Consider the following 24,313-nt stretch of genomic DNA (forward strand, 5'->3'; position numbering starts at 1 on the left):
TTCCACATCGGTTTGAAAAGTGGAGGTTGATAATTTTATAAATAAGAAGACACATAAACCAATTGCCTTAAAGTTTTGGATAAAAATGGTTGTTCTTGCATGATGTGGGTGGTCCTTTAGGGCTTCCATTGAGATCCAACATTAGTTTTCTAAGAAATGTGGCAAGAGTATAGGTTGTTCTAACATACTTCATGCAGAGATTCGGACTTTTCTTGTTGGTCTCAAATTGTGATGTAAAATTAATGTTTAGGTTTTTATTTTATTTTTTTATAACCAAACGGTGAAACTCTTACACACAAATTTGTGAATAATAGAGATTTACATGTTCGAACCCACACTTCAACATAACAAATGTTTTTACAACCTTGGGGAAATACTTGGGTGCCATTACATCCTGGCCATTGATGACACCCAAACATTGTGGATGTGTGTGTGTGATATGTGTGTGTGTGGTGGAGATCTAATGGCATGGTGCCATTAATGGCACCAAAGTGCCACCCCTTTTATCATATGAGATGTACTTACAAGATGATATTTACATATATTTTTCAAAAATAATTGGATTTCACTTCAAGTATGGAGAGTGCATTAATATATAATGATTGCAAGTAAATATAATGGTTGAAAGAAGGTTAAGGAGATTAAGAGATTGCCACAATATATATATATATATATATATATATATATATATATATATATATATATATATATATATATTTTATAAATGAATTGAATTTTATTAAATTGTCCAAATCTTGCATCACAGCAAAATAAACTCTACCCACCTTTAAAATCATGATGGAGTTTTTCAATTTGAATTTTATGGGAGTATAGGTTGGTCTAACGTATTTCTTGCAGAGATTCAGGTTTTTTTGTTGGTCTCAAATTGTGTTAACAAACCGATTTTTAAAAGGTTATGTACTATTATGATTCACTACACCTGGTGCAACTAGTAACTAATAACTATGGATTGATATTTGTTCCTAAATCACACTTTTCTTGAAGACAATGCTTATACATATATTTTAGCAAAAATGGAAGCTAATTGTATGGGTACCTTGGTTATGGTTCACGATCGTGTCTATCCTTAGTTTATTAGCCGGCAGCTAGCATTGAAGTGTCAGTTATTATGTAGGACTTGGTTCTTTTCCTTCTTTTTTTAAATTTTCTCTTTGGTTTCTCATGTAACAAAAAAATATATAAACATAAAAGGCCAAAGCACATCGTATATTTATTCGTTCATTGGAGAGAGAATTGTTGTTGTGAATTACCATAAAAAAATGATCTTAAGCCTCATGTTTTTAAGTCAATCAGGAAGATATTTAATTTAAAAGACTAATTTATTATTTGAAAATTCTACGATATTGTAGAGTTTTGTTAGACATCATTAATTAGTAAGCATAATTTTTTTATACTTTTTTTAAGAAATAATATAAAAAATGAGATGACACTAAATAATTAGATGATAAATACCTATCCAACAAAGTTAGACGACATACAACTCACTTTTATTTTTTTATAGTAATTATTTGCACTTAAATTTTTTGGGACCAATATACTAATTTACTGATCCTGTTACTGATTTATAGTTGGCAAACTGCATTTCTTTCTCTCCAGGCAATGAAATTAAACTGCAACAAAAGAGCTGCAGAGAATGGTGATGGAATTAAGTAAACTGCACGTGTCACTGTTGAATTGATCTAGACGTACCAACATTATACATGAGGGCTGAGGCCCAGTAGAACAGTCCATTAGCTAGGTCCCCAATTACTCCTGAGAAAGAGCCTCTTCGTTGTCACTTGTATAATCTATAACTATAAGCTCTGACTCACTGTCCTTCTCTATAGGGTATGCTTATTATTGCATTGCATGCGTTATTATGGTCTGATTACTACATGACATCAATAAATAATCAATATTTATGGAACATAGTTTATATACAACAAGCCTTCCACAACGAGAGAGAAAGTGACTTGTGAAGGTTGATTATTGGTTTCCTTTCTCTTTAGTGATAGAGAAGTGACTCGGTTGATCTTAACTGCATGACCTAGATAGATATGCATGTGCAGACTTTTATGGGAGCTTATCATCAGATATTTGCACTGATTCAAGGGTTGAAGATTTTTATTTTATTTTTAAAAGTGAATAACTTTTTAATCAATGAGTTGCTTAAACTTTTGTGCTATCAAAAACATCATTTCGTCTATTTTGAATATAACTCAGTTGATAGAGACAATGCATTGTAATATGTAAGGGTTGATGTTCGAACCTTATATTCTTCACTTGTTTATCTTAAAAGGTGAAATTTTAACCACTAAAATGCTTAACAGAAAAGCAAGAAAATCATTTCATGAAAAGAATCCTAATTTCATTATCTACGAGGATTATGCTAGTTTATGTGTGTGTATTCCTATAAAAATAATTTACACACGTTAATTGTATTTCTCCATATCATTTAATGAGATATGATTTAATTCATATGTACTGACAATAAAAATATTTTTTTATCGGACTTCCGAGCAATAAAAAAATTCGATTTTTATTTTAACCACTTTTCAAATCAGACACATGATTAATTGTGATAAACTGATTGTGTAAAAAACAATTACACTCACTATGTATAAAAATTCAACTCTTACAAATATGTGATTTTTCATACCGATCTATATTAAATAATGTGACAATATTGTATTCAGTGCATGCATGTATAAAAAATTTTACAATCACAAAAAATTATACTCAATATATAAATTAGACTCATAAATAAATTATTTGTTTTATATCAATATATTAAAAAAATTATAATGAATTTTTTCTGAAGAAGTCAAACTAGCACGCCAAAAATTATATTATAACGAATATTAAAATATCTTTTTAATTTAATACAACATTTTAAAAACTTTTAATATTTTGTCAAAAAAAACTTTTAATATGAAAAATATCATTTATGTTCTTTAAATATGAAACATACTTTTTAATACAACATGAATCAAATGGTTGGACTCGAGTGGTTAATGAGTTTCAATTAAAGTTGAATCGTTCATTTACGTATCTATTGGTCGAATCCCATATTATTAGTATTCCTTTCTTCTTTGAGTCGGAGAGTTAAGAAGAAGAAGAAGAAAAAAAGTGAAACTATGTAGTCTCAAGCATCTGAACTAACTAATAGCATTTCATTAATGATAAGAGTTTCAATACAATTGGGTATATCAAAATAAACGGCAGGACTAGCTAAAGACGTGGCCTCTCTTGCAAGAGCATGAGCAACCATGTTGGCTTGTCCTAGAGCTAGAAAAGAAAGTACTGAACAAAGAACGATAGGAGGAAATAATGCAGCCAAATTCGGACAAGTCGTTCCTGGTAGAAAGGAAGGCGTTAGTTGTCAACTTAGAGTCTGTTTCAAAATCCACATTGTCAAACTGCATATCACTCAACCATTGCAAAGCAGAGTGCAGCCCTAAAGCTTCACCCACATCCACCGAAACCGTACAAGGGTATGTCATAGTCTTATCCAGAACAAACGTACCTTCTGCATCGCGAACACAAATACCAATACCTGTACGGTTGACGTGAGAAGAGAAGGCCGCATCGATGTTACATTTATATCTTCTGACCACGGGAGACTGCCACGTGATTTGGTGTTGTTGAGAGGTGGAGGCCGTTGTTGGTTAATGATTCGATCTAGATGCAAGTTATAGGCTCCAAAGATAAAACTAGTAACTTAGCTAATTTGTGATTGCGAAAAATAAAACTATGATTAAGTTAAACTAATGATCAAATTTTATATTTTAGGATGGAAGGATTAACGGTTGGTTAGTGAATATTAGGATAATGTTTCAATTAATATATCTAGTCAAGTTGGCTTGCAAGTGGACGACGGGATGAAATCTCTCGTATTAGTCGGTTTTGGATCGAATATCGGGTATTCCAAAAAAAAATATCAGTCAAACGTAATAGTAAACTCTATTTTTTGGACAATTAAAAATAAAAATGCTCAAATCCGAAATATCATTTTCACAAAAAACATTTCAAGAAAGAAAAAGATTGCTTGACCAAATGAGCGCGCGAATCAAGGGGGTGTGAATAAAAAAAACACTAAAACAACTCTAGGCTCATGCACATGACTCATGAGCCCATTAATTTTTTTGTAAGTGTTTTTACAACCTCAATAAAAAAAAAACTTGTATTTATAAACACTTTTAATTTTAAGGTTTATTGAGTAGGCAATAATATGGCACTATCCACTTTTGAAATAGCACACAAAACTAGAACAATTTTATTTATTTTGACTTCAGGACCTAATTACAAATTATTAACAAATATAAGGACTTTTATTTTTTTTATTGAAAAAAATTATAAGGACTCAATTACAAACTTTTTAGCTTATAAATCTATTTAAAAATCTTCTAATGGTTCACGTGTCACTATCGTCAGCCAACGACCATTCTCATAGCCTTCGCTTACCACCACCACAACATTGTTTGTATATAACATCATCAACTCCGATCTCCTGTAACAACCTTCGTCAACCACAACAATGTCTTGTCGATTGTAGTTAAAGTGGTTTTTCATGGCGTAAAATTTAGATAAAAAAATATTAACATTTTTAATAATTTTTCAAATAATACAGTTTATTTTTTAATATAACTTCATTGATTGATTGATTGAATATCTCTATTAAAAAAATAATGGGATTAATTGATCAATAGTGGTTATTCAATGGATGAATTGTTTTTTATATATAAATTTTAAAAGGATGGATGGATGGATTTTTTTAATACATTTACAATCCAAATTGAATCAAATTTTATACAATTCAATCATTTTTCACCCTTAGTTTTTTTTTCTTGTTGCAACTTTTTCATTCATAGCTAGATGTATCTCTGTGTACATAACACATATTTTCACATTTGCACAATTATTAGATTAGATAGATTTTCGATGATAATTTATGCATTGTTTTTATTTCACAGCAATTATTGCCTCCAATTTATCAGACATAACAAGCAACAGTTCCTTAATTTGACACTATTTTGTAGCTAGGTCTTGATGGTATTGGGAGATCCAACTTTCAATAATCTTTACTTCTTGTATCCTCACATCTTTAAGCCATTTTGGATCTTCCTTAGTTGAGTACCTTAGGTCCACATGATGAGCTCCTATACCCATAAACACACGCAAATAATTAAACAGAGAGAAACATGAAAATGAAGAATAACAAAATGAGAAAATTAAAACAAAAATTAATTAGCTAACCTTGTTTAGCAACTATAGCAATTATAGTTTTTGATATATTCTTCAACACTCTGCAAATAAACTCATATTTAACGCAAATAATCGATTTTAGCATATAGTAACATTATACTATGACATGAAAATAATATTAGCATGCCTAAAATATATAGCATTGTTAATAATGGTATATGATGATGATAGAAGAGATAATAAGGCTATACCCTCCACCACTCCAAGGGTCTCTTAAACCATTGAAAAATATGATGTTTCCCGCAGATCTTTTGAGAACTATTTCAATATTCTGCAGATAACATATAATACATCAATGCATTGAATCAGCACGAACTTGGCAATATATGCAAAATGTAAATTTATACTATATCAAACCAAATTAAAAATCTAATGATGATATATAGTAATTATAAACTCACATGGCCACCAAATTCTGATGTAATCCAGTTGGGTCTTGGTACTACGTTGTAGGCAAATTTGCAGTATGCATTTCTGTCTTTGACTGACCACTTAGATTCCGGGAAAATGCTTTCCTTACTGCTTGCTCCTTTGGGCATTATCATCTCACTGCAGGCCTGTATGTACAAAGTATTTTTTGAATTTCATTATTATACCACTAATATAATGCTTTCTTCATTGTAGGAGAGAAATATTGCAAATGAGACAATTACAATGAGATGGAAAACTCCTTCGCTAATTCCTTCAAAGGGTATATTTGTTTGTGAAGGGGAGATATATTCTAATAGCCAGTGGGATTGTAGATGATGCAAAAAGGAAGGAAAATGAGATAATTTTATTTAAAGTGGATTTTGAGAAAGCTTATGATTCAACTGAATGGAACTTAATATATAGACTCTGTAATGGCCATTATGAATTTTTCGGAGAAGTGGAGGAAGTGGACTATGATGGCCATTATGAAATTCCAGTTAGGGAGTTTATAAACCCGGAATATATGATGTTGACAGTATGATATTTGTTTGTAATAGTTGTTGAAGTTTTAAATGCAATGTTGAATTCTTCCGTGAATGTTGGACTACAAGGCTTTGAGGAATTCAGGTTGGTTCAAATCTTGAATGAGTTTATCATTTACGGTTTGCTTTCGATACTCTAATTTTGGGAGGCAATAGTTGGTCTTGTTAGAACTTGGTCGATCTCAAGGTGAATTCTCATAAGTGTAAATCTAATATGTCATGGATAGAAGAGGCATCTAGTATGTTGAATTGTAAATGTGGGCAACTACTATTTAAATTTTTAGGACTGCCGATTGATAGTAACCCAAGAAGACTTTCGTTTTGATCTATGTTTGTTGAGAGACTTCGAAGGAGCAGGGCCGGATCTTGGGGAGTGCAAGAAGCGCTACAGCACCGAGCCTCTAAAAACTATGGGCCTCAAAAAAGAATATAATACCCACCCCCATTGAAAGAATCACAACAATTATTTATTTTTCGCATAAACCATTCGTTTTCCCCTTTCCTACGACGTAGGAGTGACATTCCAAACGACACCGTTATGTAAATTTCACCTATCTTTCACTTAATTTTATTTTGTTTTGTTTCGTGTTTAAAAGTCTTTATGATTCTGATTTTTTAATGAAGCTTAGCTACACAAAAAGAATTACGTTTTGATTTTACTTGGCCTATTTTAAAAATAGAACCGAACCTCCTATTTCATAGGAACGACCCTGCGAAGGAGACTATCTAGTTGGAAGTGTCGTAATTTGTCAATAGTTGATCGACATGTACTTTTAAAAGATGTCTTGTTTGTTTATTTTCTTTCGTTCAAATTATTTTCATGGAGGGGTAGTGAGGAGGCTCGTTAGATTAATTGGTTAAAGTGGGATAAGGTCTGTTTGGATCATGAAATGAGGTTTAGGGGTTTAAAGGGTTCGTCAAATTAATTATGCATTATTAGGGAAGTAGTGTTTGAGGTTGAAGATTCACCAAAAGTGGTTTACTGTTTAAGATGTTGTGTAATTAATACAGTTTAGAAAGGGGCGTGAATGTAGGTAATGATATTGCGTGTTCGGTGTGGCGGAATGACGGTGCACTCTGTTCAAGAAGGAGAAGAGTTAGGCGCGGGCAATTGGTTTGGAAATCATGTGTTTCGTTTGACTATTAATGGTTTAGATATTTTGTTTTGATGTGATCCTTGGTTAGAGGGAACTCTCCGTGTGAGATGTAGTAGATTATTTTGGTTAGCTTCCGATAAAAATATCTTTTTAGTTGAGATGTGTAGGTTGGGATGGTCCGTAGATGGATGTCGGTTGTAGTGGATGAGGAGTTTATTTGTTGGGAAAAAGAGTTATTTTTAGAACGATGTAATTCGGTTGGATAATATTTCTTTGTAGAAAAACAATCTTGATCGATGAATCTGGAGGTGGCTCGAAGCAAATGAAGGGTACTCTGTAAAAGGAATATCCCTTATTGTCACAGGTAGAGGTGGATGGTGATTCACCATCGCAGAAGATAATATGGAACAAGAAATGTTGAAATTTGGGGTCTAACTCAACCTTACAAAACCGGCTTGTAAGGTGAGGACGCCCAACACTCTTTGGGCTTGGTGCGTTAATAGGTTTAGGCGGCCCTTAAATTCGACAAGCTTTGATACTATGTTGAAATTTGGGATCTAACTCAACCTTACAAAACCAGCTTGTAAAGTGAGGATTGCTTCCTCTTTATCTACTCTTCTCAAGAGTCCTATCTATCCCATGTGAGATTTGGGTTTTTCCAAATAAAAAAAGTCCCCAAGTGTCATTTTATGTCCAACGATAATCGGAGAACAAGTTGCCTCCAAAAGATAAGTTGCCAAGGTGCAAAATTCTAGATAATGATGCTTTATTTTGCGTGGGCGTTGCAGGCGTGTTGAAAATTGACAACACCTATTTTTCGACTATGATTTTTGTGGGAGTATTTGGTATGCAATTTTGAATTGGTTAGGCATCTCTATCAATTTACCAATTATTGCTTTTAACCCCAAAAACTTCTAATGAGAAGATTCAAGTTATTTGGTTGATTAGCATTTAACTTTTGTGGGAAAAAAAAAAGAACTTAACAATAGACTTTTTGTCCGAAAGAAATAAACTTTGTTACATATTATGGATAAGGTGAAGATCATTTTTTGTGGTGGCTCAAAGCAAAATCCCCAAAATTTGATTACAAATTAAATCAATAGTGGTCAAATTCTTTATATTGCCATTGATTTGTGCATTGTTTTTGTTTGAAATTTGGTGTTTTTTTTGGTTTTTTTAGTAGGGGATTGTTGTAGGATCGGTGTAACAGGTTGTGGTGATCAATTTTGGGTCTTTTTTTTTTGTTAGTTTTGCTATGTAACTGTGCTCTTTAACTTATCCTTGCACACCTTGTGTTGTGTGTTTCGACGGGTTCTTTTATTAAGTAGTAATTTAATGGTTAGAGTTCATCGTGATTAAGTGGGTGTCTACGGTTCGAATTCCGACTCATGTATATTACAATGTATTGTTTTATCAATTGATTTCTTCTCACGAAATGATATTTCATATAAATGTTTTCTAAAAAAAAGAACTTATTTAAAATAAAATTTGAGAATAATGAATGATTGTGGAATTGAAATTGAACAAATTGGGGGATGAGTAGAATAGAGTACCTGCCACTGCCATCCTCCAAGATCATGAGGATCAGAATGATCATTTAAATCGAAACATTTAGAGGTACCACTATAGTTGTAGTATATACTTGCAGCATCATACAACTTCTCTAATGTATTCTTTCCCGTCACTGAGCTGTCAATAGCCTCACACATCTGAATAATGAATTTCCCCGAAATTCAAAGTCATAGTCAAATATTCCATCGTTTTCTTTGTGATACATAGTCAAATATTCTTTCGCAGAAACAAACAAATATGAAACACACTTCCAAACGCTTTAAGATATTTATTTATAAATAAAAGGAAAATATCCACATCATTTTCAGTTCATTTAATTGTATTTCAATAATTAACTGGTAGTACTTCTAACTTACTCCCTCTGCTCACTATTATAAGCAAAAATTCACTTTTTAGATTCATTCAATAAACGATGTATATGGTCTATATAATAGACCACGTACATCATTTATTGAATGAACCAAAAAAATCAACTTTTACTTATAACAGTGATCGGAGGAAGTATGGGATAAAAATATCATACTGTCAACATCATATCTTCCGGGTTTATAAAAAAAAATTATGAATTGATAATTATAACAAAATGAAATGAAAGTGGGGTACTTATTCTTTACAAAATTCATATAATTTTTAATGTTCAAGAAGTGCTTTAAAATATTTATTTTTATGGCACTTTCAGGATATTTTTTAGTATTTGAAAATATATAAACATTGTTTCATATAAGAGTGTGTACATAACTTTGTAAAAATTTCTTCAAAAAAAAAATTTGTAAAAATTAAACAAAATAGTCAAATAAAATAAAATTTATTGAAATTTATTAAAATAAAGTTACAATATTAGCTTGGATGGCCCGTCTATTTATCTTTTTTCAATAAAATGAATGTCAAATATTCACTCTTGATATTGACTCAGATGAAATAATGGTATATAGAAAAATTTAAAAATATGTTAGAATTTATTTTTACCAATAAACAAAATACAAAATACAAAATATATTTTTGCTACAATCTTCCGTTGTTTACCCTTTGGTTCCACTTATTTTTGGCCAATAGATAAAATACAAAATTCTTACACAAAAATAGTTAAAAAAATAAAACTATTTAACTTTGTATTGGTTTTTTTGAGGAACTTTGTATTGGTTTTGTTTTGCTTTTACGTTTCAATCTTTAAAAAAATCTTAATACGCCACTTCATTATCGTTATCGTTATCGTTATAATTAAAACTTAGAACACACTCCATCACACATTTAAAGGTGTTTAATTTACAAACCCGCCCAACAAACACTAGCACACACCCATTTATTGTATTTATGAGTAGATGTGGCATCAAGACATCAAATAAAATTAATCACAAAAATAAAATAATTTGTTTAAAGATAAAGTATTAATTTAAGAGGGTATGGTTTGAACCTTTCTCACTGGATATGCTGGTAAGGGACTCAGGAAATTGGTTGGTGTTGGATAATCTGTCATGGCTGTATAAATCCAAGCCTGGCCAAGCCAACCTTCCAAAGCATCTACTCCTATATAATTACTACTTACACCAAAACAATAATAAATTAAATAACTGTGTTGTTGTTACCTGATGATTTGGTTGTTAAATTAAATTAAACTGCTTTAATTAAAATAAACTCACTTGCATATTCTGAATGATTTCCTTAGTAATTCTAGTCCTCCATGTTTTTTGGCGGTTTCTTCTATTAGCTTCCATGACCCTTTTATCACTTTGTAACAATTCTCACTCTCACTCTGTAAAATACACAAAGTAAATAATTTTTATAAAAAAAAATATAGCTATTTGTCAGGTGCACGTGAAATGATATGTTACAGTAATATTGAATCTACAATACAGCAAGACACTATTTTTGACTGAAATATAATAAGACATTTACTTAATTAATTAATATTACTCGTTAAGAGCATGTTTTCGTGAGTAGACAATGTAAAATAAAAAACAAAGTTCATACATCATTTTGAGTTTACATAACCTCTTTAACACTACTTTCTCATAAAGTCATCACATGCAAGTTTTTTTTTTCCTTTAATTTTTTAGAATTAAGAAGTTAACTGAAATAATGTAAATTAAAATATAAAAATGGTTTTCAGTTAGGAAAAGAAAATGAAACCCTGAAGTCTTGTGCGATGATGTTGTCGAAGGCATATGGTGAAACCAAATCATCAAATTGGAGGATTGGAGCTGATGATGCTAAAGCTCCAATTGCAACATGTGGATACTTCATCCTGAACCAAGCAGCCAGCACTGCAAAAACAAATTTCACTTTAGACTATGGTCCAAATTAGGGAGAAAAAATGCTAACCAATATCCAGACATTTGTTAAGGAATAAAAAATAGTGATAATATCAGTCTCAAATATTCTTTTCAACACAATTTTTTTCTTTTCATTTCTTAACAAATGTCCTTAACACAATTGTAATACGATCATTTTAAAAAAAAATGTATAATACCATATTCTTGATGAGACATCAAGGTTTTTTTTTTTTTTTTTTTTTTTTTTTTTTTTACAAAGGTTTTTAACATATATCTACAACCACAATGCAATTGCAATTAAGGTTGTATCAACCATGTTAAAACGCAATTTTTTAAAGGAGAATTTTATTTACCCATAACAAAAAGTTAGGTACCAACACTAAAAAATGAATGCATAATTTAAATTAGTTAAAAATAATTAAATATGAGAAAGTAATCTAGCTTTAAATGATTGGTTGTCTACTATATTTAACTAAACTCTAAGATAAATAAGTTGTTATTTTCTTAAAAATACCAAGGATCGCATTGCTACTGTTACCATAATTTAAAAAATCTTGATTGCAAGTTAAAAACTAAACACTTCAATTAAACAAACAAAAATGAAATAAAATTTTGATGGTATAGATTATACTTCCTCCATAGGATCCTCCAAACACAACAACAGGAGACTCAGTTGCTGACAAATTTTTCTTGAGGTCAATGATAAGAGTGGCATAGTCAGCCAAAGCCTGCGCAGAACTAAGATATCCAAGTGTACTGCTATTTGCATATGCAACCTTCTTCTTGCCTCCAAATGGAATTGATTTTCCATAGAATCTATGCTGCATTTCAATTTGTAATGCATAAGACAAACATATATACATCCATACATATAATATATAATTCAAATTTAATTTCAAGAGACTAAACACATATTTGAGTTGATTATGAGTTTAATGAAATCAAAGTGACACTGTGATTTTGTCGCAATTTTTGTCAAATCGCATTTATTTAAGGTAATTCTGTCATTCTCACTGTTAATTCAAACATGTACTAAAATGTTGTCTCGAATAAGAGACAAAAAGACAATGCAGCTGAGGTAGGGAATCCAAGATAATAAAGTTTACCTCAATAAAAACCAAAAGGGCATTGAAATTAGGTGCTTGCTCAAACATAAAACCTGTGTTTTGTGTAAACCACTCTATGTTCCCCTCATTTCCAGTATAGACAAAGATTGGAGCTTTCTTTTTGGCACCGCCCCAATAAGTATCATTGATGAGATACCTTTGTTGAAATTTCTGATAACTCTGAGGGTTATAATTGAAGTGATCAAGTATTTGAGTGAAAAACTCTGTTCTGTAAAGACCATTTTGGACAGAACCAGAGTTTAGTTGTTGCTCTGGACTAATCACTGAATAAGGAAATCTTGGTATGATATGGGAAGAAGAGAAGGTAAAGAACAGAAGAGAAAACAAAGAAAAGAGTAAAACTTTGTAATGGAAGAAGATAATTGCCATTTTTTCCTTTCTGATGAAAGTTTAGGGTACAAATGAAAAAAGAGTGTTGCATAAAAAGAAGAAGAGAATCTCAAAAATGCTCAAGTTCCGCAGAAAAAGCCTAGTGGTTAGGTCTGCTAGTGACAGAAGAAATGGGATTGTGGACCATTCTTTAATTTTTCTTAGACCATATACAATGGGAAAAATAATTCAATACCCTTCAACACCCACTTTTTCAATTCCCAACACTCCACATCATTTTCTCTCTCTTAATTCAACACCCATTCAATTTTTACCACTCCAATGGTAAACATTCAACACTCTACCCCACCACTTTTTATTTCTTATTCTTATTTAATTTTTGTTTTTATAATTACATAAAATTATAATTATCGATTTAAATTAAATTAAAATAATACAATTAATTTTTTTTAAAAACAATATTTATTGAAATATTTTTTTTCTTAACTTAAAATGCAATACAACAAACTAAGCACGCGACACACAAATAGCTTAAAATGCAAGACAACAAACAAGCACACAAAACACAACTAATTTATTTAGTCTGATACAAATCATCTTCAATCACGAAACATTCCAAACTTTGTCCATATGTGCTTCACGAGATCTGCTTGCAATTCATGATGAACATTTGGATCACGCAACTCGGATCTAGCACGCACATGATTTGCAAAGGTGGGTAACACCTCGGTCGAGTATGGTTGCGGTGTACTAGATTCACTTCCCTCAGATTGCTCAAAATCGGTCCAACGTTGAGCATATGTATCTCTTTCATCTTCAACAATCATATTATGTAATATGATGCATGTCCTCATGATGATACCCAAATCGGCTATGTCCCACAAGCGAGCTGGTTCACGGATGATTTTAAATCGAGCTTGAAGCACTCCAAAAGCACGTTCGATGTCCTTTCGACAGCTCTCCTGTTGTTTTGCAAATAACTTATCGGGTTCACTTTGAGGAAGTCTAATTGATTTGACGAAAGTTGGATAAGAAGGGTAGATACCATCAGCTAGATAGTATGTCATATTATAGGGACGTTGATTCACAAAGAAATTCACCCTTGGAGTCTTTCCCTGTTCCACATCATCAAACACCGGTGATCGGTCTAGAACGTTGATATCGTTCAACGTTCCTGGACATCCAAAAAAGGCATGCCAGATCCATAGATCATGAGATGCAACTGCTTCAAGAATAACTGTGGTGGTTCCCTTATCCCCCCTAGTAAATTGACCTTCCCATGCTTTAGGACAATTTTTCCACTCCCAGTGCATGCAGTCAATACTCCCGATCATCCCTGGGAACCCCCGCATTTCACTAACATGGAGTATTCTTTGAAGGTCATCTTGGGTTGGTGCTCTCAAGTACACATCCTCATACAATCGTATGATTCCTTTACAGAATCTACGTAAGCACTCCAATGCTGTAGTACCTCCTATTTTGATGTATTCATCGACCGCATCTGCTGCCACACCATATGCTAACATTCGCATCGCTGTGGTACATTTTGCTAAGGGTGATATACCTTCTTTGTTGGTGGCATCAACTCGTTGGGTGAAGTAGTTGTCACTACTTGAAAGGTCTCCAACGATTCGAAGGAAAACATGTTTTTGCATCCGAAACCGACGACGAAACATTGCATCGTCATATGTAGGCTCATTGGCAAAGTAGTCGTCAATGAGTCTTTGGTTAGCTGCTGCATGATCTCTATTTAAATATTTTCTTCTACCAGATCCACTACCGGATCCACTACCTTCCTCTAGTTTTTTTCGACGCTGAATAAATCGGTTGACCATATAAGTGTCTTCAGCATCACGTTTTTGGAAGTAGGCTTTCATATCAAAACCAAAAGGATCCATTGATAGTGTTTGGAAGTGGATATGAATGTAATTTGAGAAAGGAAATAGTTTAAACAATATTGAAGTGGCAAATAGGTTTGGAAGTAGATATGAATGTTATTCAAGTCCCTATATATAAGAAAATAGTTGAAGCAATACCATGGGCTACGAATACCATGGGCTAGGAATACCATGGGCTATGAATACCATGGGCTATGAATACCACGGGACAAATTATTTAAAGCATAGTAAACGCATAGTAAAGCATAGTAAAGTCACGGGACAAATTATTTAAAGCATAGTAAAAGCATAGTAAAGCATAGTAAAGTCACGGGACAAATTATTTAAAGCAACACTGACAATTATTTAAAGCAACATTGAGGACTAAACAACACCGACAATTATTTAAAGCAACATTGAGGACTAGAGAACACTGACAATTATTTAAAGTAAACATTGGGGACTAGACAACACTGACAATTATTTAAAGTAAACATTGGGGACTAGACAACACTGACAATTTTGACCGAATACAAACAAATATTAGTGAAATTAATTTCCAAACAGCTCACGCTCCAAGTTTTCCAACATTTTTTTTTTCCTGTCATCGAGATGCTCTTGAGAACTTAACTTCATGTACAAGTCCATTTTCTTCAATCTGTTTTTCTCCTGTTGCACTGCAGTGTACTTTTCCATTTTTTCGGTGTACTCTTTAAATTGTTCCATCTCTTGCACCTTCATTTCTTTGAATTGAACCCACTCGTCTTCCACCTCCTTCAAGCCAGCGTCATTGCTTTTCTTTTTTCCTTTTTTTTTAGCTGCCTCCCTTCCCATTGGACGAGCACTAGATCCTACAGAGTCCTCGTGAGATCTCTTAGATCCACTACTACCTGAGCCAACATTTCCTCCCACTTGACTGCCTCCTACTTGACTGCCATAACGTGGTTGATCACGAAGAGCGCGCCATTCTTCCTTTAAAGTAAATTTACCATTCTTCCCACATGCATATATTTCCTGGGCTTTTGCCAAAACATCATCTTCCGACCAACCGCTTGCTTGCTGACGCTTAGCGGTATCATAAGCACCAACCCATTTATTTATTAATTTGCTCATATAATTAAAACGGTTTCGGCATGCAATGACATCGCGTGGAGAATCGAATGAGCAATGCTCATTACAATACTCAGTAATTTTACCCCAATATGATTCACTTGTCTGGTTTCTCCCGACAACACTGGATGTTCCATATTTTATCCACCCACTAATTAACACCAAATTTTGTTCAGTGTTCCATGATGGTTGGGGGTTTTTTTTGCTCTTAGGAGTTGTATCCTCTGGAGTGACTTCATTGTCTCTTGTCATTTCTCCAACACTCTGAAAATTTTCATTCATCATCGGCATATAACCATTAAATGGGGGTGTTTGAGATGGATATCCCATCATAGATCTAGAATATGGATGAAAGTTGTTTGGAACAGAGGATGAGTGATTGAAATTTGAGGCAAAACCAAAATTAGGCATGTTTTGAGGATTTTGGTTGAGAAATTGATTTGGGTTTTGAGGATATTGGTTGGGAAATTGATTTGGGTTTTGAGGATGTTGGTTGAGAAATTGATTTGGGTGTTGATAATTGTTGGGATTTTGGTAGCTAAATGGGTAATCAGAAGAATTTTGGGTGTTGAATTGATTGTTATTGAGATCCATTTCACTAATCAAAGACTAAAACTTTAAAAGAAAGACTAATAATGAGATTAAGAGAGTGAAAAACTCGATTTTTTTTCTGTGTCCAAATGAAATGATCCAAGTCTCTATTTATAGAGAAAAAAAAATCACGAATTTTGGTAAAAAAAAAAAAAAAAAAAATTTATTTGCAATGAAATAATTGAGTCCAAATTATTAAGAAGATAAAAATCCAAGCAGCCAATCAACGCAAGCCACGTGGCATTATCTTTACCCCTTCCCTTTCTCTCACCGCGTGCCTCTGCTTCTCACCCTCCCTGTCGGCGCGTGACGTGCACGCGCCAGTTTCAGCCATTCCCGCTCGGCCACGTGGCAGTTCGCACAGTATTTCAACTTACTGAATTTTTTCATCCTCTCTTTCCTCTGCATAATATTCAATAGGGCATTGCAATGGTTTCAATAGGTTGAATTGTTTTTCAACAAGCCCATTGTAAGTGGTCTTATATGAAAATGATTATAACATTCTTAAAGTGTGAGAGTTTTGAGATCAGTAGGAAAAGAAAATTGATAGAATAAAAGGAAGAAAATACTAAAAAGGATTATCAATAATGAGATAAATAAATAAATGGAAAGAAAAAGAGAGATCGCAAGAAACAAAAGATCACGGAAAAAAGAAATGTGTCAGTGTTATTGGCCATATCTTACTAACAGATAATGCATCCATTTTGGCTTGGTTATTGGCCATATATATTTATTTTTGGGCGAAAATATTTGAATGCTCTCTGCGAATATACCGAGTTTGGCTTTTTGTCCCTGCAAAAAAAAAAAAAAAAAACACATTTGAAATCCATCTTTGCAAATTTTTTTGTTCTTTAAATAAATATCTTTTTTTAGTAAAAAACTAATTGCTTAAGTTAGGATTTCCGGAGAGCCTAGAACACTAGAGTGGATCCGTGTATTGAGCTGGAGTAATGACACAAGTTAGTTTAATTGTTTGAACACATCTTCGTGCAAAACTTTAATGCATAAGCTAGTTTTTAACTCTTCCATCGACTGCGAGACTTCCAACTCTCACTTGCACATCAACAAATAATTTGTTGGACCGCCCATTGGGTAGCTAGTTCACAGTTTAGTATAAAATGTTGAGGAATTTCAAAATGGTTTATTCACACAGATGCATATAAATTAAATGCTAATAACAATGCCAATATGTATTAGTGAAATACGAGGAGAAATATTATCCTTAATCCAGATAATGTATAATACTATTCAATTTCTTCATCCTTGTAGTAGGTCTTGATAATAATGCGAGATCCAAATTGTTATGATCTTTACTTCTTGTTTCCTTATATCCTTTAGCCATTCTGGATCTTCCTTTGTTGAGAACCTCAGGTCTACATGATGAGCTCCTATACAAAGCACTAAAGTGAGAAATGGAAATAGATAATAAACATATGTATTATTAATACGGTTTCAAACTAACCTTCTTTTGCAACTATAGCAATTAAACTCTTTGATATGTTCTTCAATACCCTGCATTCATCAAATTAGCCGGTGTCATGTTTATGTGACAATAATATCTCCTAGAAATTCAATGAAATTATAAGAGTAGCAGCTAGTAGGGATAACCAAAAAAGAAGATAATGTTATACCCTCCACCACTCCAAGGGTCTCTTAAACCGTTGAAGAAGATGATGTTGCTCCCATATCTTTTCAGAACTCTCCCAATATCCTATATATAAGCATAATTGATTACAAAGAGTTAAATTGCAGTGTTAGCAAATTAATTAAAAAAATTATAGCGATATATAGTTCTAAATTGCATCTATGATTATGCTTCGGATCTTGATGTTAAATTAAAATACCGATAAATGTAGTGGATACGATTGCAATTGCAGTTGCAGACCACGATTTAGGACTAATTAAGGATAACAATATTTCTTACGTACATGACCACCAAACTCAGTAGTGATCCAATGGGGTCTTGGATCTATGTGATAGGTCTGTTTGCAGTAAGAGAGTGTCTCTTCTAACTCCCACTTGTGAGCTGGAAATAAGCTCTCCTCATTGTTTCCACCTAGGGGCATTATCATTTCCGTACATGACTACAAATTAATCAAACATTGTTAGTTAATTATTAGATCATTAACTATTTGCAAAATTCAAATAAAAGTGTTTAATTGGTACTACTTACTTGCCAATCCCATCCCCCTGTATCTAGAGAATCCCCTGAATCATTATTAATATCAAAACATGTGACAGTTTCACTATAGTTGTAGAAGATATTGGCTGCGGCAAACATCTTGGTGAATGTTTGGTTTCCAGAGGATTTGCTATCAATCGCTTCGCAAATCTGGTACAATCATGTATAAAATATTCCACAGATAAATAATTAGTATCAAAGTTTAGCGACAAAATTAAGTGCACATTTGAAAAAAAATAATCAATTTTAAGATTTTACACATCAAAAAATGTGTTGAAGATTACATTGGCACCTTTTTGACTGGATAAGCTGGCAAGGGAGTCACGAAATTGGATGGTGTTGGATAATCTGTCATTTCTGTGTACATCAAAGCCGTTTGAAGCCAATTTTTCAAAGCACCTGCACTTATATTATTGCTGTTCCAACAGAAAAACAATAGTAATTAAGCTATATATAGAAGTTAATCTAAATAATCAAAAAAATTACGAAAAGAACTAGACAGATTATGGGATTAATTAATTACTCAATAGAAATAGTATGGGATTAATTAAATTTTGACATGGCTCACTTGCATAATCTGAACGATGTCCGTAGCTGTTCTATTCCTCCTGGTGTATTGGTTGTGTCATCTATTTGTTTCCAAGACCCTTTAATCACTTTGTAACAATTCTCACTCTCACTCTAAAAATCATATAATCATATGCAACAAAGAAAGAAAAGCAACTTATTAACTAAGAGCTCGGCAGTATACTTTGAATGAGTAACAACTGATGAAATAATTAATGTATTCAAAGACATTAGCAAAGTTTTTAGTTAAGAAACGTATTTCAAAATGCTCAAATAATTAATATCTACTTTATATATGCAATTCTTCAATTTTATAAATAAAAAATGATAGTTGTAGAGATGTTTGATATGTTGGGACATAAATTCGTCCCATAATCCCTTAGTTCTCCGCCCTTAATGTGTATGTACTGTATTCTCTGTCGTTAGCTATTTGACCCAAAAAAAAGTTATATTTGAATCCTAGTCTAACAATTCTTCACCTTGTAGTCTTGAGTAACAATGTTAGTGAAGGTATATGGTGAAACCAAATCCAAAAATTGAAGGATTGGAGCAGAAGATGCCAAAGCTCCAATGGCAACGTGCGGATACTTCATCCTAAACCATGCAGCTGGCACTGAAACAGAAGTAGTACCCAATTTTAACTATATATGGAGATGAGGGGTTGAATTGAACTATATATAGAAAAATACGATATATATTAGTTACAAGAAACAATTAAAAGATTTATATATACTTCCTCCATAGGATCCTCCAAACACGACAACAGGGGAATCAGTTGCTGATAAATTCTTCTTCAGATCAATTGTGAGTGTGGCATAATCAGCTAAAGCCTGTGTGGAACTCATATATCCAAGTGTGCTGCTATTTTTATTTGCAACTTCATCATTACCTCCAAATGGTTTTGATTTTCCATAGTATCTATGCTGCAGTTTGTTTTTTTAAATATAATTTGCAAATTTCTTGACATTTAATTAATAGTACAATGTTAACATCACTTTAGTGTATGTTTGATTTTACATTTATGGAGTAGGAAAATTTAACTCCTAAAATGTAAAGTTGATTTTTACATGTTTAAATGTTTCCGATTAGATCTGATTTTAACTTAAAGCTAGACTTTGAAACTTTGGCTCTATGTTGATTTTTAGTTTCAAATTTAATTTTTGAGGAGTGCTAGCAACACTCTCTTTTGAATACTCTCTCTAGCACTCACTCTTTTATTGGATGAAATCAATGTAGGACCTACACTTTGGAAATGGAACCCACATAAAGTGGTGGGACATACATTGATTTCACCCAATAAACGAGTGAGTGCTAGAGAGAGTGCTCAAAAGAGAGTGTTGCTAGCATTCCTCTTAATTTTTTGTCATCGCACAGTCAACTAACGATGATAAAAACAGGTTCGACATTTAAAGATGTTTGATTTGTGATTGAATATATATTTGTAAAAACGGAATCAACACTAAATTTGAAGCTAAAATCATGTTTTAAGTCAAAGGTTAAAAATCATAGCTTTAAGTTAGAATCAATTTTAAACGCAAACTCATTGAAATCAACTCTACATCTTTGAAATCAATATTATTATTATTCCAAAAGGATGATAAGTCTTATATATAGAATAATGATAAGGTTTTATATTAGTGTATAAAGACGACACTCAGTGGCGGATCTTCTAAGGGGTAGGTAAGTGTCATGGCATCCCCCAGAATTCCCTTATATACTATATTAGTTGTAACATATCAATAACAATTTGGTTGCTGCAGTGGTAAGGGGGTGCCATAAAATGGGTAAAATTTGGTTGCTGCAGTGGTAAGGGGGTGCCATAAAATGGGTAAAGGTCGTGGGTGCAACACTATCTTTCATATTTGTTCTTGTTCTTTTTTTACATATTTGTTCTTGTTCTTATGTGTTCTTTTTACATGTTCTTATGTGTTCTTTTTACATATTTGTTCTTGTTCTTTTTTTTACATATTTGTTTGTGTTCTTTTTACATATTTGTTCTTTTTTTACATTTTTTTTACATATTTGTTCTTTCCTTTATTTTTACAAAATCTTTTTAAAAAAACATCTTTGATGGGACAAAATCTTTTTAAAAAAACATCTTTGATGGGATTCGAACCCACAACCTCTTGATACTTTCACTTTCAATTAAGTTAACTTATGCCACTAGAGTAGTTGTTATTTATTGTTAGTTCTTAAAACTGTTAAATATATATTCCATAGAAGTTCGGCACCCCCAACGAATTTTTTCAAGAACCGCCACTGACGACACTTCTTATCTTACAAATCAATCTTATAACGATGAGTTAATCTTGATCAACAAAAAACACTATGAGTTAATTTCAATATTAAAAAAATATTCTTACGTGAGGATATTAATCAAGTTTCAATTATAAACTAACCTCAATAAAAACCAAAATGGCATTGAAATTGGGTGCAATTTCGAACATAAAGCCAGTGTTTTGTGCGAACCATTCTATGTCCCCTTCATTTCCCATGTAGACAAAGATTGGAGCTTTCTTTTTGGCTCCTCCCCAGTAGGTATCATTGATGAGATACCTTTGTTGAAATGTTTGATAACTCTGGATTATAATTGAAGTGATCAAGTATTTGGGTGAAAAACTTTGTTCTGTAAAGGCCATTTTGAGCAGAAATAGAACGTTGCTGTAACTCTGGACTAACTGCTGAAGAAGGCAATTTGGGTATAGCATGGGCACGAGTGAAAGTAAAGTACACTAGAGAAAATAAAGAAAATAGTATAATTATGAACTGGAAGACAATTGCCATTATTTCTATGATTATGATTATGTGGGGTTTATCAATTTTGAATTTGATTGAACTCAAAACAATGTACTCCGTTCACATCTTAATCTTATTAGTAGTATTTATCCATGGTCTTGTTACATCTCCACAGTTACACAGTATACATCATGCACACAAAAAAAAGAACGGATACTACGAGATGTTAGACTTTTGTCTTGTTTACCATTTCATTTTCTTGCCAACCACAATTTTTCATAGTGATGGACATAGACATTGGTGTTAGAGCCGGCCTTATTCACATTTAATTAGTATATTTTGTAAGATTAATTTAAGAGAATACTACTATGTTTTTTTTGTGAAGAAAAAATATAATATATTTTGGTGATTTGGACGAATTAAAAAATTGAGTATCATAATGATTAGAATTGAAGAGCGTCTTGATAGAGCGATGAACACACGCATGGCTTGATTTGTTTCCAAATTCAAACCTATCAATCTTTGCGAATAGATTTGACTAGTCTCCCATTTTGCTGAAGTTATTCGAGCTAGACAAGATGATATTTTGAGCTTTTAAATTTGAGAATGCATGATTAGAAGAAGAGGATGTACAAGATGCGGTGCTGAATGGATGGAGTTTTTGAACAGTTATTAGGGAGTGCAGAAAATAAATAAAGACTTTAAGGGAGAGTGTTGAGGAGGAGGCCGAATCATAGAATGGTGTAGTACTAGTAAGAAATCATATGAGTTGTTTGTTGGCTCAAGATGGATACAATAAGCCAAAGTTACTTGGTTGAAAGACGACACTACAAATTCAAAGTTCCTCCGTGTGATTGCAAGTGCTAGGAAATGCAGGAACCACAATGTCTGCCTTCAAAGAGATGATGGTAAAATAGCGGATAATCAAGTTGATATGTGTGAGGTGGCAAAAAATATTTTGATGAGTTATTCATAGGAATCTCATGTGATATGAGTTAGTATTTGTAGCTAATAGATTTTTTCTTGAAAATGTTTTTGTTGCCTCTGAAATCCTCCATCATATGAAGTGTAAGACAATGGGGCAAGGGGAGAGATAACATTGAAGATCGACATTAGCAAGGTTTAGGATATAGTGAACTGGAACTATGTGACAAATATGATGAGGAAAATTGGATTCCATGAAAAAATGGATTGGTTGGATGAGCATTTGCATGGGAAAAATCTGAATTACAATGTGCAAGGAAAAAGGAATGGACTTGTAGAAACCAATTGAAAGGTTGAGGCAAGTAAATGAAAGGAGTTATCGACATATATGTTTATTATTTGTGAGGGGGTTTTCCTTTTATGTTGAACTTGAATCATTTTAAAGTAAGGGGTGACATTCATGGGATGAAAATGTGTCGAGGAGCTCCCCCCCGACACACCTTTTATCTGCTCAAGACAGTTTTCTATTTTGCAGCGCTAATGAGCGGGAAGCGACGCTAATATTTGATACTCTAAAAATCTGATGAGGCATCGGGTCAAACCATTAACTTGTAAAAAAAAAAAAAACTTTAAGATAAACACGACAAGTATCGTCAGAGATTGAATGAAGTATATTTTTAACATGTCAAAGAGCATTGAAATGAGCAACTATTTAGGCCTACCATATATGATCGGTAGGAAGAGAAAACCATCTTTAATTATTTGCATTAAAACCTATTTACAAGCATCCACTCACTACTAAGAGTTTCAAGTTTTTATATCTATTTCTTTTATAGAAAAGCTAGCGACACATATTTTAGTACACATTCTCTCTAATTGATTAAAATTTACATGTGTCACACCAAATTTATATGGGACCTACGTGATTTGGTGGAACTCATATGAATTTTAACCAATTAAATATAATGGGTTAAAAATGTGTGTTATTAATATTTAATTTTAGATAATTAGATGATTCATTATAATTAGGACAAATCTCAAAACATTAGTATATATCCATGAGATACCAACACTAGAATTGGATTAAAGTTAGGTTTTTACAAAGTTGATCTCTTACCTATCAATTAATTATGGAAAATGTTAACGAGTGCCACCGAAACATTCTTTAAACACCCAAAGTAGTACTCCCTCCGTCCCGGAATAACTGACCCATTTTCTAAAAAAAAGTGTTCCAAAATAACTGACTCATTTCAATTTTCAATACCACTTTCATCATTCCCAATACAATATAACACTAAATAATACTACTTTTATCATTCTCAATACAATATATTCCACTTTCCCCTTTATTTATACATTTTTCTTAATCTGTATAAAAAACCAAAGTAGGTCAATTATACCGGGACGGAGGTAGTAACATTTTATGAAAGTTTATGCATTTATTGCATTGAAAATTGAAGTTTTTAATTTTTTAAAGAATAATTTCTTCATTAAAAATGTTTAAAAAGTGTCCCAAGAGCACTCGTTAACAAGATCAATTAATTATTTATCAACAAAACGAAAGCGTGGCACCGTCCGGTCAACAGAATCTTGGGTTTCATAACTTGTTACCCATGTGTCAAAAGAGGAGTTGTTGCCCAAATTATTAGATCCACATGAGTCCAAATGATAGCTAAGACTAAGAGTGCTCTCACTTTGGGTTTGAGGGTGAC

At 32.6% G+C, this 24,313-nt stretch overlaps 3 protein-coding genes across 4 annotated transcripts; all 3 read right to left on the minus strand.

The window, feature by feature from the left end:
- Positions 1-4,935: 4,935 nt before the first annotated feature.
- On the minus strand, positions 4,936-12,806 carry LOC146910795 (uncharacterized). 2 transcript variants are annotated; one of them, XM_085722788.1, is made up of 10 exons: positions 12,264-12,806; positions 11,789-11,978; positions 11,015-11,148; positions 10,525-10,637; positions 10,299-10,422; positions 8,869-9,024; positions 5,667-5,822; positions 5,457-5,536; positions 5,257-5,306; positions 4,936-5,159 (listed from the first exon to the last, which is right to left on the minus strand). In XM_085722788.1, the coding sequence occupies exons 1-10, from the start codon at positions 12,651-12,653 to the stop codon at positions 5,029-5,031; spliced, it is 1,524 nt and encodes a 507-aa protein (XP_085578914.1). In that variant the 5' UTR covers positions 12,654-12,806; the 3' UTR covers positions 4,936-5,028. The 2 variants fall into 2 exon arrangements, with proteins under 2 accessions (XP_085578914.1, XP_085578915.1); XM_085722789.1 differs by having other exon boundaries at positions 5,257-5,317.
- A 2,237-nt stretch (positions 12,807-15,043) lies between these two features.
- LOC146910796 (glutathione S-transferase T2-like) lies at positions 15,044-15,931 on the minus strand. The gene has a single exon (XM_085729462.1). It carries the CDS (start codon positions 15,929-15,931, stop codon positions 15,044-15,046), a length of 888 nt encoding a protein of 295 aa, XP_085585588.1.
- Positions 15,932-17,282: 1,351 nt separating this feature from the next.
- On the minus strand, positions 17,283-19,898 carry LOC146910797 (uncharacterized). Its single transcript, XM_085722791.1, has 9 exons — positions 19,675-19,898; positions 19,421-19,554; positions 18,943-19,055; positions 18,667-18,790; positions 18,366-18,524; positions 18,121-18,276; positions 17,824-17,903; positions 17,655-17,704; positions 17,283-17,580 (listed from the first exon to the last, which is right to left on the minus strand). The coding sequence occupies exons 1-9, from the start codon at positions 19,784-19,786 to the stop codon at positions 17,450-17,452; spliced, it is 1,059 nt and encodes a 352-aa protein (XP_085578917.1). The 5' UTR covers positions 19,787-19,898; the 3' UTR covers positions 17,283-17,449.
- Between the last annotated feature and the right edge of the window lie 4,415 nt (positions 19,899-24,313).

This window comes from Medicago sativa, chromosome 7 (assembly GCF_051527215.1).
Source record: "Medicago sativa cultivar Bolivia chromosome 7, Bolivia_mono, whole genome shotgun sequence".
Classification (NCBI taxonomy): domain Eukaryota; kingdom Viridiplantae; phylum Streptophyta; class Magnoliopsida; order Fabales; family Fabaceae; genus Medicago; species Medicago sativa.

Excerpts from the sequence above, each read along its gene's own strand:
- LOC146910797 (XM_085722791.1), bottom strand. The coding sequence starts at position 19,786 with ATGAGTTCCACACAGGCTTTAGCTGATTATGCCACACTCACAATTGAT. Across the intron at positions 18,525-18,666 it reads CAGCTTATCCAGTCAAAAAG|ATTTGCGAAGCGATTGATAG; the intron begins GTGCCAATGTAA and ends TGATTGTACCAG. Across the intron at positions 17,581-17,654 it reads TGCTATAGTTGCAAAAGAAG|GAGCTCATCATGTAGACCTG; the intron begins GTTAGTTTGAAA and ends TGCTTTGTATAG.
- LOC146910796 (XM_085729462.1), bottom strand. The coding sequence starts at position 15,931 with ATGGGATATCCATCTCAAACACCCCCATTTAATGGTTATATGCCGATG.
- LOC146910795 (XM_085722788.1), bottom strand. The coding sequence starts at position 12,653 with ATGGCAATTATCTTCTTCCATTACAAAGTTTTACTCTTTTCTTTGTTT. Across the intron at positions 5,823-8,868 it reads TTGGAGGATGGCAGTGGCAG|GCCTGCAGTGAGATGATAAT; the intron begins GTACTCTATTCT and ends TTGTACATACAG. Across the intron at positions 5,307-5,456 it reads GACCCTTGGAGTGGTGGAGG|AGTGTTGAAGAATATATCAA; the intron begins GTATAGCCTTAT and ends GTTTATTTGCAG.